The 16,060-nt window shown below is 28.6% G+C and overlaps 1 protein-coding gene across 1 annotated transcript in view; it reads right to left on the bottom strand.

Moving 5' to 3' along the window:
• Positions 1-9,554: 9,554 nt before the first annotated feature.
• LOC148303260 (octopamine receptor beta-1R-like) overlaps positions 9,555-16,060 on the bottom strand; it is a 52,285-nt gene continuing 45,779 nt past the window's right edge. Inside the window, exons 2-3 of the mRNA XM_088270246.1 lie at positions 12,382-12,493; positions 9,555-10,156 (exon numbers count right to left, since the gene is read on the bottom strand). Of these exons, the coding sequence (XP_088126372.1) occupies positions 9,943-10,156; positions 12,382-12,493 (326 nt within the window). The 3' untranslated portion in view covers positions 9,555-9,942. The remainder of the gene's footprint in view (positions 10,157-12,381; positions 12,494-16,060) is intronic.

The following is a 16,060-nucleotide window of genomic DNA, read 5'->3' on the forward strand; positions in this document are numbered from 1 at the left end:
AGAAACGCAGTCGTGGTACATAAATGTAAAGTTTTACTTATTATAAAGCTTAAATAAATGGTAGTTTTTTACAAGTAAATGTATCCTCCTTGGACCCGGCATCTAAATATAATGAGGCTTTTCCAAGATTGCGATTGATGTTTTTGCAAAACCGGTATATATTTTTTTCAGCTGAACTTAATATCGAATTGAAACCCGCTGTAGAAAATATTTCTAAAATGGCCTTTTTATTTAATAGATGAAAAATAGGATGGATAATATCAGTGTTTTCAAAGGACTTGCTTTAATAAATTAATTAATTAAAAGTTAAATTCAAGAGTTAACAGGATATATAATTTAATTTAATCATTTATTTACGAAAAAAATAAAGCTTTTTCACCAAATACATTTTTATCGGTGAGGTCTGGGGAGGATATGTTTGAATGAAAAGTAACAACAATATCAAACAGTCAAGTACCTAGAGAAACGTTAATTTAATCTACTCGTTTATGGATGTACGTAGCAGTTATTTCGATATTCTTATGATTAATTATCTCAATTAATTGCTTTCCCTTTAAGCATAAAACTATTTTCAATTATTTCAGAAAATACACGTTGTTAAGGTAAAACACATAATATAATATAATATATATATATATATATATATATATATATATATATATATATATATATATATATATATATATATATATATATATATATATATATATATATATATATATATATATATGTGTGTGTGTATATAGTATAAATATATGTGTGTGTGCGAGTCTGTACGTTGTTTATTCTTTGTAGATAATTTGATATAAGCAAATATTTGTATACATTGTTAACATTTGTAATAATTTTATATCCTATTTTATACAATTAAATTTATTAGGACCAGGTGACATTATTGCATTCCTACTTCTAAAATACACGTCGAACTTACAATACACTATAGTTGGTAACTTAAAGAAGCTACATTTATGATTAATATTATTAAATTTAAAAGTCTTGTAGAATATTGCTTTTGACTTGGGAGGGGCTGAATTTTATCTAAATCAATAAATGGCTTAATAAAAACAGTTTTTTTCACAAACTATCACATTAACATTATCAACAAAGCGAATAAGTAATGATTTCATTACTTTCCATGTTAGTAAGATAGTCTTCTTTCCAAATACCATACGAAAAGTAAAGTAAGTAGTTGGATAGATATTTCTAATATTGTTACTCTTTATTATCAAATGAAGCGTATGATTTGTTTAGTGCAAAGTTTATCACATAATCAATGTTTATAAACATTGCATTAAACAAATGGTGTACTTTATGCACCAAAAGGTTTGGTAAGGATAAGAAGAAAAATATTTGTATAATTTTTTTGGTTTTTTGCAAGATGTAATGTTATTTTCCACCAAAAATGAAATACAAAATAAATTTCCGAAACATTGAGTCTGCAATTGACCAAATCAGTGGTCGGTGCATCTCTTCTGTTAATAACATTGAAAAATAAGCTTGATCGTTTAATAGTGACAATCCTTACAAATTCGTTTATTTAAACTGAAAAATTCCTTAAATATTTTTAAGATTATTATTTACAATAACACTTTAAACTTCTTTATTTAACTACATAAAAGCTTATTTCTACCTTCAATCAATTGATTTTTAACTAAAAATAAATATTTTATTTGCCAGAAATTAAAAATAAAATAGTTTTTCAAAGTAATGTAATTTATTTTAAATTATTTTTTTATATCTCGATGAAAATTTTCATTTAATCCAGGATTCGGACCTCACATACTAATATAAGAGTTTCTGCTTAGTAAAAAGCTTCTTTACATTTCACCAATAAATGTCTCTAGTGATGTTCTAGTGATTCAAGAACATGGTTGCTAAATTGGTTCATACATATATAGAACTTCTAAGAATTTGAGTAATGTGGTTGTCAAAAATGGGTAGAATTGGTGAATGTTACATTTGTTTAAAGTGATCACTTAAACTAGTCTATAACGGACGTCAGCCCTATAATTGCCCAGACTTTCAAATTCTTCTTCATCTTTGATGAGATGACTCCTATAATTGGAGATAATCCAGATTTGTGAACAAGTATTTGGACACTCTCAAAATGTTGTTATTTTAGATTAACTAAACTAATCACTTTTTGATTTGAGCAAACAATGGATTTCTAAAGAAGCCAATGTCATGCCTAATATAAGTTCTTGAAACATTTAGTGGGCCTAATAAATCAAACAGATGGAGCCTATAAATGGCGAAGGTGGAACTTTTTATTACGCAAACGAATGAACCAAAGTGCCAATAAAAATCCGAAAATTAAAATAACTCCTCACTGAAATTGAAAAAGAGATTTATTAATAGAACATTCGAAAACAGAAATAGGCTTTTATTCTTTATAAGAGCAAGGTAATGGTAGTAATAATAAAGACTATTAAGACACAACAAAACATCCAAAGCATTCTAAGACAACCTCGTTTCTATCCGAGAAGAGAAAAAAGTCTAATGATCATATTTATACACAAAAATATATGAATTTTACGTAATATTCAATTTTCTAAATAAATAAGCTAAAATACAAAAAAGTCCGTAAAAATCCCACGAGGGAAACTAGAAAATAAAATAAATAATCCCCCGTAAGCGAAGCTTTGGGATTGATGCAGACCCCATAGGATACAAATGGGACAGCTAGAATGGTTTTTTTAACTTTAATTCGAGGCATTTGCATATTTTAAAATAATTATAAAGGAATTTATTTTTGTTTTTTTTCGAATTTAAGTTAATTAAAAAGTTTAATAATAGCATTTGACAAGTAGGATGAGTTATCGTGCTTCGTGTTATATTATCAGACAGGTTTCAAGAAGATAACATTGAAAATTTCGTAGCGCTTTTGTTTGAGAAAATATTACTCCCACTAACCTATTGCGAAAGTTTCAACATATATTCTATATTTTACAAATAATTTATCTTAAGTATAGAAATACCCATAGTACACGAACACAATTTTCTTGAGTGGTATATCCAGCTTGAATATCTACATAGCTTAGGTTATAATGCCTAATATATTACAAACATATCAATAAAAACCTGTATTTTTTTATTGCTGGAAATACTATACCCTTTTCTTCAAAACTTTACTTGAACTTAAATGTTTTATAGCGTCTTTAAGTTATTTGTGTATAAAGCAGGTTAATTAAAATTAAAAAACGCATGGCTAATTTGTCTAAAAACAAACTCTATTTATTTCCTTCGTCATTTAATTTTTCATGATTTTTAAGATTTCAAAGTATAATAATTTGTTTAAACACAATACTACACTGATAAACACAAATTTTGATATTTTATTTAATATAAATCTAAATGTCTTAAATCCTTGACCTATCTTTTTAAAGTTCAATGTATCAAATGATATTTTTGCAACAATGACATTGGGAAATATCAGGTGAAAAACACCTGAAAATACTGGTACTGTAAGAACATAATTTTATTTTAAAGGTCATCACACTGTAAACCAGTTAAGACCAAAGTACGTTACAAAAATTTCATTCGGGGTAATCTATTTTTGTTTTTGTTGTTTGATACACTGAACTACTTTTAAATATAAAAGTGTATTTATTTTATATTAAATTACTTTCATATTTATTATATATATATAAATATATATATATATATATATATATATATATATATATATATATATATATATATATATATATATATATATATATAATACCCAAAAATAATATTTTATACATTTCCTCTCAAAAGAGATTTGAAATAAATGAGATTTCTCATTTTATTACCAGTTAAAAAAAGTTTTATTCACATCCTTTTACACAGGCATTTTTTTTTATGTTTTAATGTTGAAATTTTCGACATAGTAAATCATAATTTTAGACCTAATAAAGTATTATGTTAGTATATTTAATTGCTAATATTCCTAAGAATTAGTTAACTAATTAATTAATTAATGTTTGCCGTTTTCCGGTATAAAATGAGATCATACAATACAACATTTAAACATATAATACTATAAGGCTAGTCCAGAGAATAGCACAACGCATTAAATTTTATATATGATTAACAAAGTTATTGATACCATGTCATATTTTCCAGTGTGCGAAGCTCGATAAAGCTTTGCCAATACGCAAATAAACAAAAGTGTGAAAGAAACGAATAGGTGTTCAATTCTTTAAAATATTAATCATAATAAAACACATAATTAAACGTAACAATAACTAAATCTACCACATAAAAAATAATAATATCACCTTGTATAGGAAGAAATCACGATTGTACAATAAAAAAATGATTGTCTTTAATAAATCAATTTTTAAATTTCGTTGCATAAGTTTAGACATATTATATGTATATTTTATCTACATATGTATTTTATCAATGTTTTAAATACTTTCTTTTAATCAATTATAAGAAACCGTTTTTTTGGCTAAACCGTGTATTCTATAGGGACCATTTTCTGGGTGTTGGGTATTGAAAAAAAGTTAATTATAATATTATCAAATATAATATACACGTACATATATTACATCTCGAATGGACGTGAACAGCTTTACAAACCCACACTCAAGCATGTAAGAGTCCGGGTATGCAACCCCGAGAACTTCAGTCACTGATAATTTCGTTTTTCACTCACAAAGTCAATATATTCTATATTTTTTCCCGTTGCAGTGGTTTTTTCCTAAGCCTATTCATGTACGTTATCTGTATTCCATAAAATATATTCCACTCCTTCTACAATGATCGTATGAACAACGAATTATACTGGTGCCTTTTGCACCACTTGCATACGGATGGGTACTAGAATGGTACGCCATTACGAGGGCCCCATAATGGGCGGTAGAATGAGAAAATACACTTTCCCAAAAATACATTTTTCATTATTTACAGTAACCGTGACAAACTACGTTCATGTTTCATTTTTAGCAAATTTACATTTGTAAGTGTAATGACATACACATAATATCTTTTTTTGTGTAATTACTTTACAAATACTTCATACATAATACGTTTAACTTGCAAATTTATACCCTGTACAGCTCTATTGCAGATTGAACAAGATAACTATTGCTATACTTACATATTGCTGAATTAAGATATAATTTATAAGATGTTTTTTAATTTAAAATAACTCTTTTAACAATGTAACAATTTACTAATACCGCATGTTTATTGTTTTAATGTTAAAATAGGTATAAATATATATGCATTATTTTATAAAATATAATATAATCGGCATCCATACATATGTTTTTGGTGACGTGACACTTTGAATTGAAATGAAAACTTTTCTTTATCGTTGAAACGTGCTGAAAACAGCAAAGCTTAATATAATTAACAATATATTTTACCTCAAAGTCTGTAAACGTATTTAAATTATTTGGTTGACAACGAACGTAACATTATACTGAAATATAAATTCTGAAGTTTTAGAGTACAAGGTTAAATATTGTGATATCAAGTAATAAACTTACATTTATATTATAAATTTATACAAATATATCGCTCACTCCTTTCAAGAACGTCATAAATCAAAAAACGTGATTTTTCAGGAGAACGTTTTTAAAGTTTAAAAATAAAATACAATTTATTAAAAATAAAGATCAAGCCACTTATTGAACTTTTTACTGTGCAACAGATCTTTTTAGGTTAAACCTGAAGATTTTTTCTCCACTTGAAAAATAAGTAGTTTATTTGAAAAAATAATTAAACAATACCTTTTCTTCAAAATGCAAAAACAACACTTTCTGCCCTGTAGCGGGTAAATATTATGTTAAAAATATGCCTCTTTTGCTGGGATATAGAATATTTTATGGGCATTTCGAAAACATGCACAACTGAAAATTGACAATTTTTTATTTATGACGTTCTTGAAAGGAGTGAGCGATATGTAAATATATATATATATATATATATATATATATATATATATATATATATATATATATATATATATATATATATATATATATATATATATATATATATATATATATATATATATATATATATATATATATATATATATATATATATATATATATATATATATATATATATATATATATATATATATATATATATATATATATATATATATATATATATATATATATATATATATATATATATGTATTTATATATATATATATATATATATATATATATATATATATATATATATATATATATATATATATATATATATATATATATATATATATATATATATATATATATATATATATATATATATATATATATATATATATATGTATGTATATATACATATATATCATCTACCAATTTTTTTGCGACCTAATATTCATTATTTATTCATATTATTGAATATACTTTTTTTACTCAATAAACAGGAAAATATTTTTTAAAGTAACTGTTAAACTGAATACTTTTATCTATCATAATATGCAAAACGAATACGAATGTGTGTTATAATATTATTTTCGAATGCAAATTATGTCTCTTTTTGGTGTAAAAACAACTTTAACACTAATATTCTAAATTTTGTGAAATTTGTTAATGTTTGTATTTCACAAATCATCAAGTACGACGCCATAGTAATGCATTTCAAGACATAAAGAAAGTTGATTTGTTTATAATCCTAGTTCACATGATCAATATCTTATACTATGGAGCCTATACTATAGAGCTTTTCATTCTAGTAATGCAGCATATCTAACCGAAGGCACCTTAACCCGTAAAAGAGTAGCTTTTTTCTAATTATAATTTATTTTTAATTTTTAGCTTGACATAAACATGGCATAAAAAATTCAATTTCGTAAAACACCAAACCATTAAAAAGTTGCTCAAATAATTATTTAGTATATAGTGTAACTTATTTAAGTGTTTTGAAAAATAATCGTCGATTAACGCCAAATGAAGAGTGCAGAAAATACGAAATCTTATATCTAAATTAACCTCAGTAGTGTAATGGTCAGCATGCTCGGCTACCGTACTGGAGGTCCTGGGCTCGATTCTCAGGGGGGGTTAAATAATTATAAGTGATTTAGTCACTTTAATATTTATTCAATATTACCCTGGACTAGTCACCTTTCCTTCATGTGGTCATGATCAAGATAACACTGCATTTATATGATGCAGTGCCCTATGCACCATTCGGTGCAGATGAGAGTTTGAAGAAGAAGAAGATATCTAAATACCAAATACATTGAAAATATCGATTTGTAATAACTTTATTCGTTTCGTAAAACGTATTCATAGAAACCAAAAACATTTTTTCGTTACATTTTTTGAGACCTTCTGGACCTCTTGAAAGTATTGCGTTGAGATATTATTTAATGAAGGAAACTTTTTTACGTAATAAATTCATATTTTTTTAGCCAATTCAGTTTTTGTGTCACAAAAATACCCGTTTATTAAGGTTAGGTTGGTTTTATTAATGGTTTAAATAAAACGTGGCCTGGCATTAAATCGATTTTTAATGCTATTAGAAATGTTCACAAAAAATCTTGCTGCAGTATTGTTTAAACATTTTGTAAACCAAATAACCAGAAACATTCTACTTTTCTACATTTGAAACTTCCGCTGAAGTGAATGCATAGTTTTTATTCGTAACCTAAAATTTCGTTTGCAAAGTGCAATTACATTCCTTGACTTTTTACATTACTTGAATTATTCTAAAATAAAGGTATTTGAATCTCCAGGTTTCACTGCACAAGTATTTTTTTACTTGAATTTAATATTATTCGAAAGATTTTATTGTAATATTGAACTTAAAAGTGTCGTTATTAATTTTATACTATTTTTGTGTACGTAACTTTATTTTATTTCTTATGTCGCATTAAAATCATATTTTCTATTCTATGAGTACGTATGTCATTTAAAATACTATAACTTTGATTAAATTTAAATTTTTACAGATGAAACAAATATTATATTTTATCATGTACGTGTCATTATTCATAATTTTTACAATTTATCATTAAATTATTTCATAGGACCACAAACTTTTATGTAATAACATATACAATTACACAACCGAGTACCACTCCAGTCTCTATAAATATAGTATTTACGTATTATTCAATATATTAGAGTGAAAATAATAAGTATCAAGTAAGATTCGTCTTAACCGAATTACACCCCTCAACTAATATGACCTCGGTACAAATATGAAATAGCCTTTCGCTAGTGATAGATCGGTCTCGCGACTCTCCACTCCATTTTTCTGTGGCCCGCGTCATTCAGCATCAACTAAAAGCAGTTAGGTGGCTACTTTTCCCTCATTCTATGGTGATTCCTCAACTATTCTACAAACTACTCCTTCGTATTTTCTACTAGAGTGTAAAAATATAGTCACACAACAATGAAATCCTAAATGATAAAGTCATTTTTATTGGATCGCGCCTTAAGTAATGAAATATTGTGTAAAACCATATGACTTACAATAAAATACAACCAGAGTCAACTCGTAGGAGCTACAACTTCGCGGGGAGCAAGAGTTGCAGCTCAATAATGTGTTATTAAGAATGAGTTTGTAACACGAGTGCCGTGTGAATTAATGGTAATTGCACTGAGGAACATTATAAATTCATTTTAAATATAAATATCAAAATTAATACAATTAAATCTACATATTCAATCCCTCCCAAAGCCTTATAAAATTCCATATGACATACAATAGTAACAGTTTTTGAAAAATATTGAATAAAATCGTATGGTTTGTGCGAGATTTAAGACTATCAAGAAGTTTTTTTTAAATATAGTTGTTCAAATATCAACTTTTAATAAGCATAAAATACTTTCTACAAGTAAACGATGTAAATAAAATTCGATTGAGATATTCTCTTCACATGGGCCAAAACTTATAGGTATGAAAAAACACAAAAAGTTTATATAGATTATTAAAACTTGATAAAAACATGCCTAAAATATCGAAAATTAGCAACTTACATAATATTGGATTTTCTCTACACAATTAAAAACTAACGAAAATTGCAATTGAATTATGCATTTCAAAACATTATAGTAGATACTTTATAACAAATAAATTGAATTCAAGTATTATATATATATATATATATATATATATATATATATATATATATATATATATATATATATATATATATATATATATATATATATATATATATATATAAATATGTATATATTTTTATTTATTTATTATATTTAACAATATATTATTTATCCTTTCGTACAAAAAACACAGCAACCGGTTGCGTGAGATAAAATAAAAATGTATACTCGTAAGCGAGTATATTTAAATATTTTTTGTAGTAATAAGAAAATAATGCCTTGTTAAAATTCAATCGTTTGTTTGATGAACAAGTTGATACAGTTTGTAAATGCATAAAATTTTGAATTAATACTGACATAATTAGACTAGTGATGTTCATAGCAATAAAAATAAAAGCAGAAAAAATTATTAAATTGTTGTTTTACTATAATATGATACTTATATAGATAAGTAAAGTGGAAAAAATAAAATAAGTAATTACCACTATTTCTTAAAATCTACTGTGACACGTGTTTCGATGCATTCCGCATCATTTTCAAACACCGTATAATTATTATTTTATTACATTTTAAGAAATGGTGATATTTACTAAGTAAAACATTAATTAAAAATGGATAGATTTTACCACAAAGTTACTGCCGAATCATTTAATGGAAAAATCTTGCCTACATATTTCAAAACCTGGTGATAGACCCGTATTACCTGAATAATAATATAACCCATCAAAATCACTTTAATTATTTACATATGTTAAAAATGCATTCATAATAGGGATTGAATTTTTCGAAATAAAATGTTTTGTAATAAAGTCCGGAACGCTGTGTGTTTTGACCCATTTCGATATACAAAACGTAGGTATGGTTTACTTCACCTTTCTCCTCGGCGTTGAGTTACTGTTTAGGAGTTGATTAGACGTATTGCGATGATGGAGAGGTTTTCCAGCACTGGAGACAAGGGAAGGCGCACTGGAGAGTGTTCTTGAAGGCCTCCCTGAAGTCCCGATTGAAGTAGGCGTAGATCAAGGGGTTGAGGGCGGAGTTGAAGTACCCGATCCAGAACAACATCCCCACCACCACGTCGGGGCAGTGGCAGGCGTCGCCGCACAGGGACGTGATCACATACCTGCCGATAAATCAAACACTCATTCATACAATACATACTCGAGTGTACAGTAGTAGGTACATGAGAAAAAGGATTTTATTCTATTGTTTTCATCCTCCTATTGAAAGCGAGGTGAGGCTCTAACGGGAAATCCAATAGTTTTAATATTTATTATTGCCTTTAAAATTTTATTGAGTGAATTATGTGTAATTTATTAAAGCGAGGAGATATAAAGTAATATTTTTAATTAATGATATATCAATTTTAATAACATCAATTAACAAAATACCATTTAAAATTACTTTTTTAATTTTTTTCTATATATATGTATATATATATATATATATATATATATATATATATATATATATATATATATATATATATATATATATATATATATATGTGTGTGTGTGTGTGTGTGTGTGTGTGTGTGTGTGTGTGTGTGTGTGTGTGTGTGTGTGTGTGTGTGTGTGTGTGTGTGTGTGTGTGTGTGTGTGTGTGTGTGTGTGTGTGTGTGTGTGTTTAAATACATTTATTTTTTTTACTGTTTTTTTAGAGGACTCCCCATGAAAACCCAAAAGATGCCTTTGCGATAGTTTACATATAAGATAAATATAGTTTTCTAATGATTATAGTTAAACTGATAATATTTTGTCACTTTACATATTTATTCTACAAAATGATATTAAAATAAATAATTATTTACGGCCTTTCTAATTTACGTCGTGTAAATCGGTCAATTTTGTAATTGAAAATTGATTATATTTTAGTTCTAAAAGCCAGCCGAACAAAACGATCCCCCTCTGGAAACCTGAACTCAGTACATAATAATACATCCCTCGAGAGACCCTCGGGACTAGGGATGGACATGTAATGGACATTTTCCTCGAAAGGTTTCATTCGATCCTTTTATAGGTTGAACACTATTTATACTAGAAATAATTCCAACGTTTTCATATTCTTATAATAATGAAGTATGTATCTTTTGTACTTGAAGAATCTAGTTTGCTATGCAAGAAGTGGAATATTAGTATTATCGTGCAAACAAACGTGGCTATATTTTTGAAACATTTTTATTATTATTTGGCAACCACTCTCTGCTCACTAAGCACGTACTTAAAATGTGGTCATTGATTGCGATACAAGTAAAAAAAATAATGTTTTGAGAAAGAAGAATATTATTTTCAATCTAATATTGGCCAAAAACTGTGGCTCCGAATGCTGGACGATGTATAGCACCTTTTCTAGGCAACTAGACTGAAGTGCGAATGCTTAGATGGTCAGCGGATATATCCCTTATGGACAAAATAAAGAGTTCACGCATTCGTGGAAGCCTAACTGTAACTGACATCAAAAGTTAGGAAGAGGAAAGATGATTGAGATGGCATGGGCACATAGGGCGTAGAAAACCTGAACAGTTAACCAGACAACCGTCGTGGATCTTCCTCGAAAGACATCTAGAGAAAGATAAAAAATCATGGATACTACAGAAAAATAACACGATTCGAAGGTATGGCCTAGGTGACGTTATTCATGAAAGAAGGACCTAGAACCTGAGGATGAGGAGAGCTGACCCCGACGGTCTTCAAACTAACCAAAAAAATATAACTCCACAGAGTCTGCCCAATCAATTAATGCGGCTATGGATCTTCCTCTAAAGACAACTTAACAAATAAATGCAATTAAATCAATATTTTACTGATTACAATATCAAATACGATTATGGTTGATGTCAGTAGATAAAAAGTAGCGCAGATTTTTGAAAATTATTTTCCGTTTTATTTTTAAGCCTTATTTAAAACTAGTGGTGCTTAGAGTATGGAATTGTAACGCGACAATGTGATCTTGATCGATTATGAAAAGGTTTGTTCTGTACAGTATAAATTCAAAACAAAATACTTAAGGTACAATGAGTGTGACACATTATAAAAAATAATTAACTGAAGAGTGTAAAAAAACTTAAAACATTGATAAAGGAAGCGATAAAACCATTACACATTAGACCAAAATTATGGATAAATATTTAGGTATTTGGGTATTCCTTGGGGAATCAATGTCCTTTACCTATTAGTATTGACAAACTACAGTAAACCGAGTTCAAAACGAGCATTTAAATGATTTTAAAATGAAAAGGGATAAGTTTTTGTCATACTTTGAGGATATGATAACCATATTACTAGTTTTTTTTAAATAATTTAGATGCAAAAAATGTAGGTTAATAATTTAGGTAAGTTTCTACGTACCAGAGAAAGAAAGGTAGCCAACAGATTAGAAAAACTCCCATGATGATGCCCAGAGTTCTAGCTGCCTTATGTTCGGCTCTCCAGCTCTTCGCTTGTTGTCTTATGCTTGTGCCTGAAAAAAATTAAATCATGTGGACCATAAAAAATATTAAGAAATTGTATGATGTTTAATTTGTGCGTATCTCAGGTTAATATTTATAAAACCTTTATAAACCACAAATGCTCCTATTTTTCATGTCATTTTCACGTTGAATTATGGTGAGCCGAATGATATATTATTATTTTCTGGACCATAAATTAAAAATGAAGACTTTGATTTTATATGAGCATTTACAAGAAAACCATTTGAATCATGTATGTGTATCTTTAATATTCAAAACATAAAAAAATCTCACATTCGTAACCGCTGTCAAACATAACAAGACAATTTTACCATAAATTAATAAAGATTTTTACATCTCAACAAAGATGAATGATAATATGGAAGTGTGGGTATTTTCGAGGCTCACGACCTGACACATTCTAGTTTAAGTGATCGTGCACTTGCGAACATTCACCATTCTACCCAAATAGATTTACAAAATTTGAGTAGTGTGGTTATCAATCATGGATAGAATAGTGAAAGTTACATGTGTATAATGTGATCACTTAAACCGGTTATGACGAATTGTAAGCCTCGAAAATATCCCAACTTCCATATTCTTCTTTATCTACATACGTTGAGATTATAATAAATAATAATAACCATATCCGCTCCCTAGGTGGAGCATATGGAGTCCACAAACTGTCTCCAGGCTTTTCTGTCGGCTGCCAGCTCCCTTGCATCCTCCCAAGTCAGATCCGCGTCGCGAAGTTCTGACGAGAACTGCCGACGAATTGTCAGCAGTGGTCGTCCTGGGCGGCGCGAACCTGATGCCTTGTAAAAGAGGCAAGCTTGATTAAGGCTCTCAGGAGGCATGCGGAGTACATGGCCAAGCCAACTGAATCGCCTTTTTTTGACGACAGTTGTGACCAAGATTTGCTGCGTCCTACGCCTTATCTCTTCATTCCTCACAAAGTCAAACCACCGCACGCCTAAGATTCTCCGCAAACACCTGTTCTCAAAGCTTAGTACACGGCTGCTCTAGGCCCGAGATTATAGAATATAAAAATAACTTCCAAGAGATAAAAATAACCCAGATTTGTGAAAAGGGATTTAGACACACTCAAAATGTTATAAAAATTTTAAGTACTTGCTTTGTGATCTGACGTTTGAACAAAATGTTATTTTGTAAGTATATAACCACTCACCAAGATATTAAGACGTATTTGTTATCGGCTTAATATCTTGGTGAGTCGATCGATGTTAAGACGTATTTGTCTCTTCATCAGGACAATTGATACTCTAACATGCAACCACTGCAGGGCATATTGGTCTTCGATACAACGAATATTGTAACGAAGATCAATATGCCATGACCAATATGTTCTAAGACCAATGTGCGTTTTGGAACTGGTAGAAATAAATCTCGGTAATTGGTAAAATTTTGTTACGACAACTTTGGATACTAAAAAAATACATGCAGCTTTAAAAAAAGTCTGTTCAAGCACTATCTACTCTCTGATTGCAAACAGCTATATATGTATATGGTATCAAACGTTTTGACCAATATCACTAGTCTGTTTTTGGTTGGCCGGAAGATATTGCTTTTTAGCAATAAGCCCGCCAATGTACCTATTTCTTTTCTGTACATGAAGTGAATAAAAAAATCTTTTCTGTACATTTAAATGAATAAAAAAATATATGAGGAGATGCACGGATGTGGAAAAGGCGATGATTGTTTGCAAAGATAGATCGGTTGGCGTCCTATTCTCTCTACCTTTCCCTGCGAGGAAGCGGCGTGTTGGTTGGTTAGTTTTTTTAGTCAATACCCATTTTATTGTTCATTGACAGGTAAAACCATTTATTTTATTTTGTTAGGATACATATTTTTTCGCATTTCTATGTACGATGAAAAAACGCAATTTTTGAGTATACATACATACATACCTATGTATGTGTTTTAAAATATTTTTTTATTACTATTTTTGTCGTAAAAACATAACTTAGCGTTTAAAAACAATAAAAAGAAGTTCTTTCTTTGAAAAGAAGTTTTTTGTGATCTTACCATTATTGATCAGCACGAGTGTTGACTTGATAATTTGATTATCCGTTAAAAAGTATTGACAAGAGGAAATGCGCAATACTTGGAATGATTTTTAATTAATGTTTTACTTAGTTTTACTTTCCGCACAAATGACGCGGAATGCATTGAATCACGTGTCGCAGTAGATTTGAAAAGGTGGTATTTACTAAGTAAAACTTAAATTGAACATAGAAAGATTTTACCACAAAGTAGCCGAATCAATTAATGAAAATACTTGAAATGATGTTTAAATTTTATCCACGCTTATTAATTATTTAGAGAAGGAGTTTAATCAGATCTGTTATTACGAAATATAGTTTTGCATATGTTCACTTATTTTCGGCATCAAAATTCATTGAAAAAATTGTTGTAAAACAATTATAAAATAAAAGAAATTATAAAACTTTCAATATAATAAACTATGTCCTTGTCAAATTTAACATCTTGCTCTTCTTTTATGGCAAAGTACCCTGAATCAAGTGGTACACATAACAACTTTTCTTTTTAAAAATATATGTAAAATCAAATGATTTTTCGACAATATGAACATTAATTATTCAAAAGAAAAACTCTCGAAATAAAAATAAAACGACATTGTGTATCTCGAGTGAATTATAATTCTTATGAAATGCAAAGGCACCCTTTAAAATAATGTAGAATTCCTAAAATTATAGAACACTAGTTAAAATATTGTTTTTGTTTGCCGACAGCGAAAGAGTTTTATTGGTTGACCTAATATATTGGAGAGTCTTTGTTTTACTCTGAATAAACCATTTCATGAACAATGATAAATCATTCGATTGTAATGAATCGCGTGCTCAATAAAATGGATATGTGGAATTTTATTATTAGAAACACGCGACGCGATGACGAGACGGGAACCGACACAGCGTACTGCTCGTACTAGCAGTTACAGTAGGTAGAGCCTCCGAGCTCCGAGTAGGTACCGTAGTCAGCCGTAGCTGACATTGAGAAACTATCAGAACTGATTATCTTCTTCCGGGAATCCTCTTATTGTAATGTGTAATGTGTAATGTATTACGAATTCACATTCTGGGTTATATTTTATTACTGGAAAACAACAGCTGAAAATAACCCTCCACAGTAAACATTTCTTTTTGTTCCTACCCTCATTCACAACAAATGAAAAATTGAGCACTGTATCGCATCGATACAATATTATCTTGATCGTTTATTTCATGAAGGTATTTTTTCCCTTAGCTCAAAAAAATGGGTTTGGAAAACGTGTGATATCAAAAAATTACCAGTGTGAAAAATCACGAATATTAATTTCAACCACTCTGAAAAATAATCCCGAGACTCGCTAACTATACGCACTGAACTACGAATGCACGGAATATACTCTTAATTCATATTTTGAGCACGTATTTTGTTGTTTCATAGAGATATATGAACACTTCATTCATATAAATATGTATTATAATTTAATAATACAACTCTTTTCACCTGTTTTAATTTTATGTTTTCATGTTTGACAAATAAACAAGAAAAAA

The sequence above is a fragment of the Brachycentrus maculatus genome, unplaced genomic scaffold (genome assembly GCF_059751285.1).
Source record: "Brachycentrus maculatus isolate JH-2025_06_01 unplaced genomic scaffold, ASM5975128v1 h1tg000376l, whole genome shotgun sequence".
Lineage (NCBI taxonomy): Eukaryota > Metazoa > Arthropoda > Insecta > Trichoptera > Brachycentridae > Brachycentrus > Brachycentrus maculatus.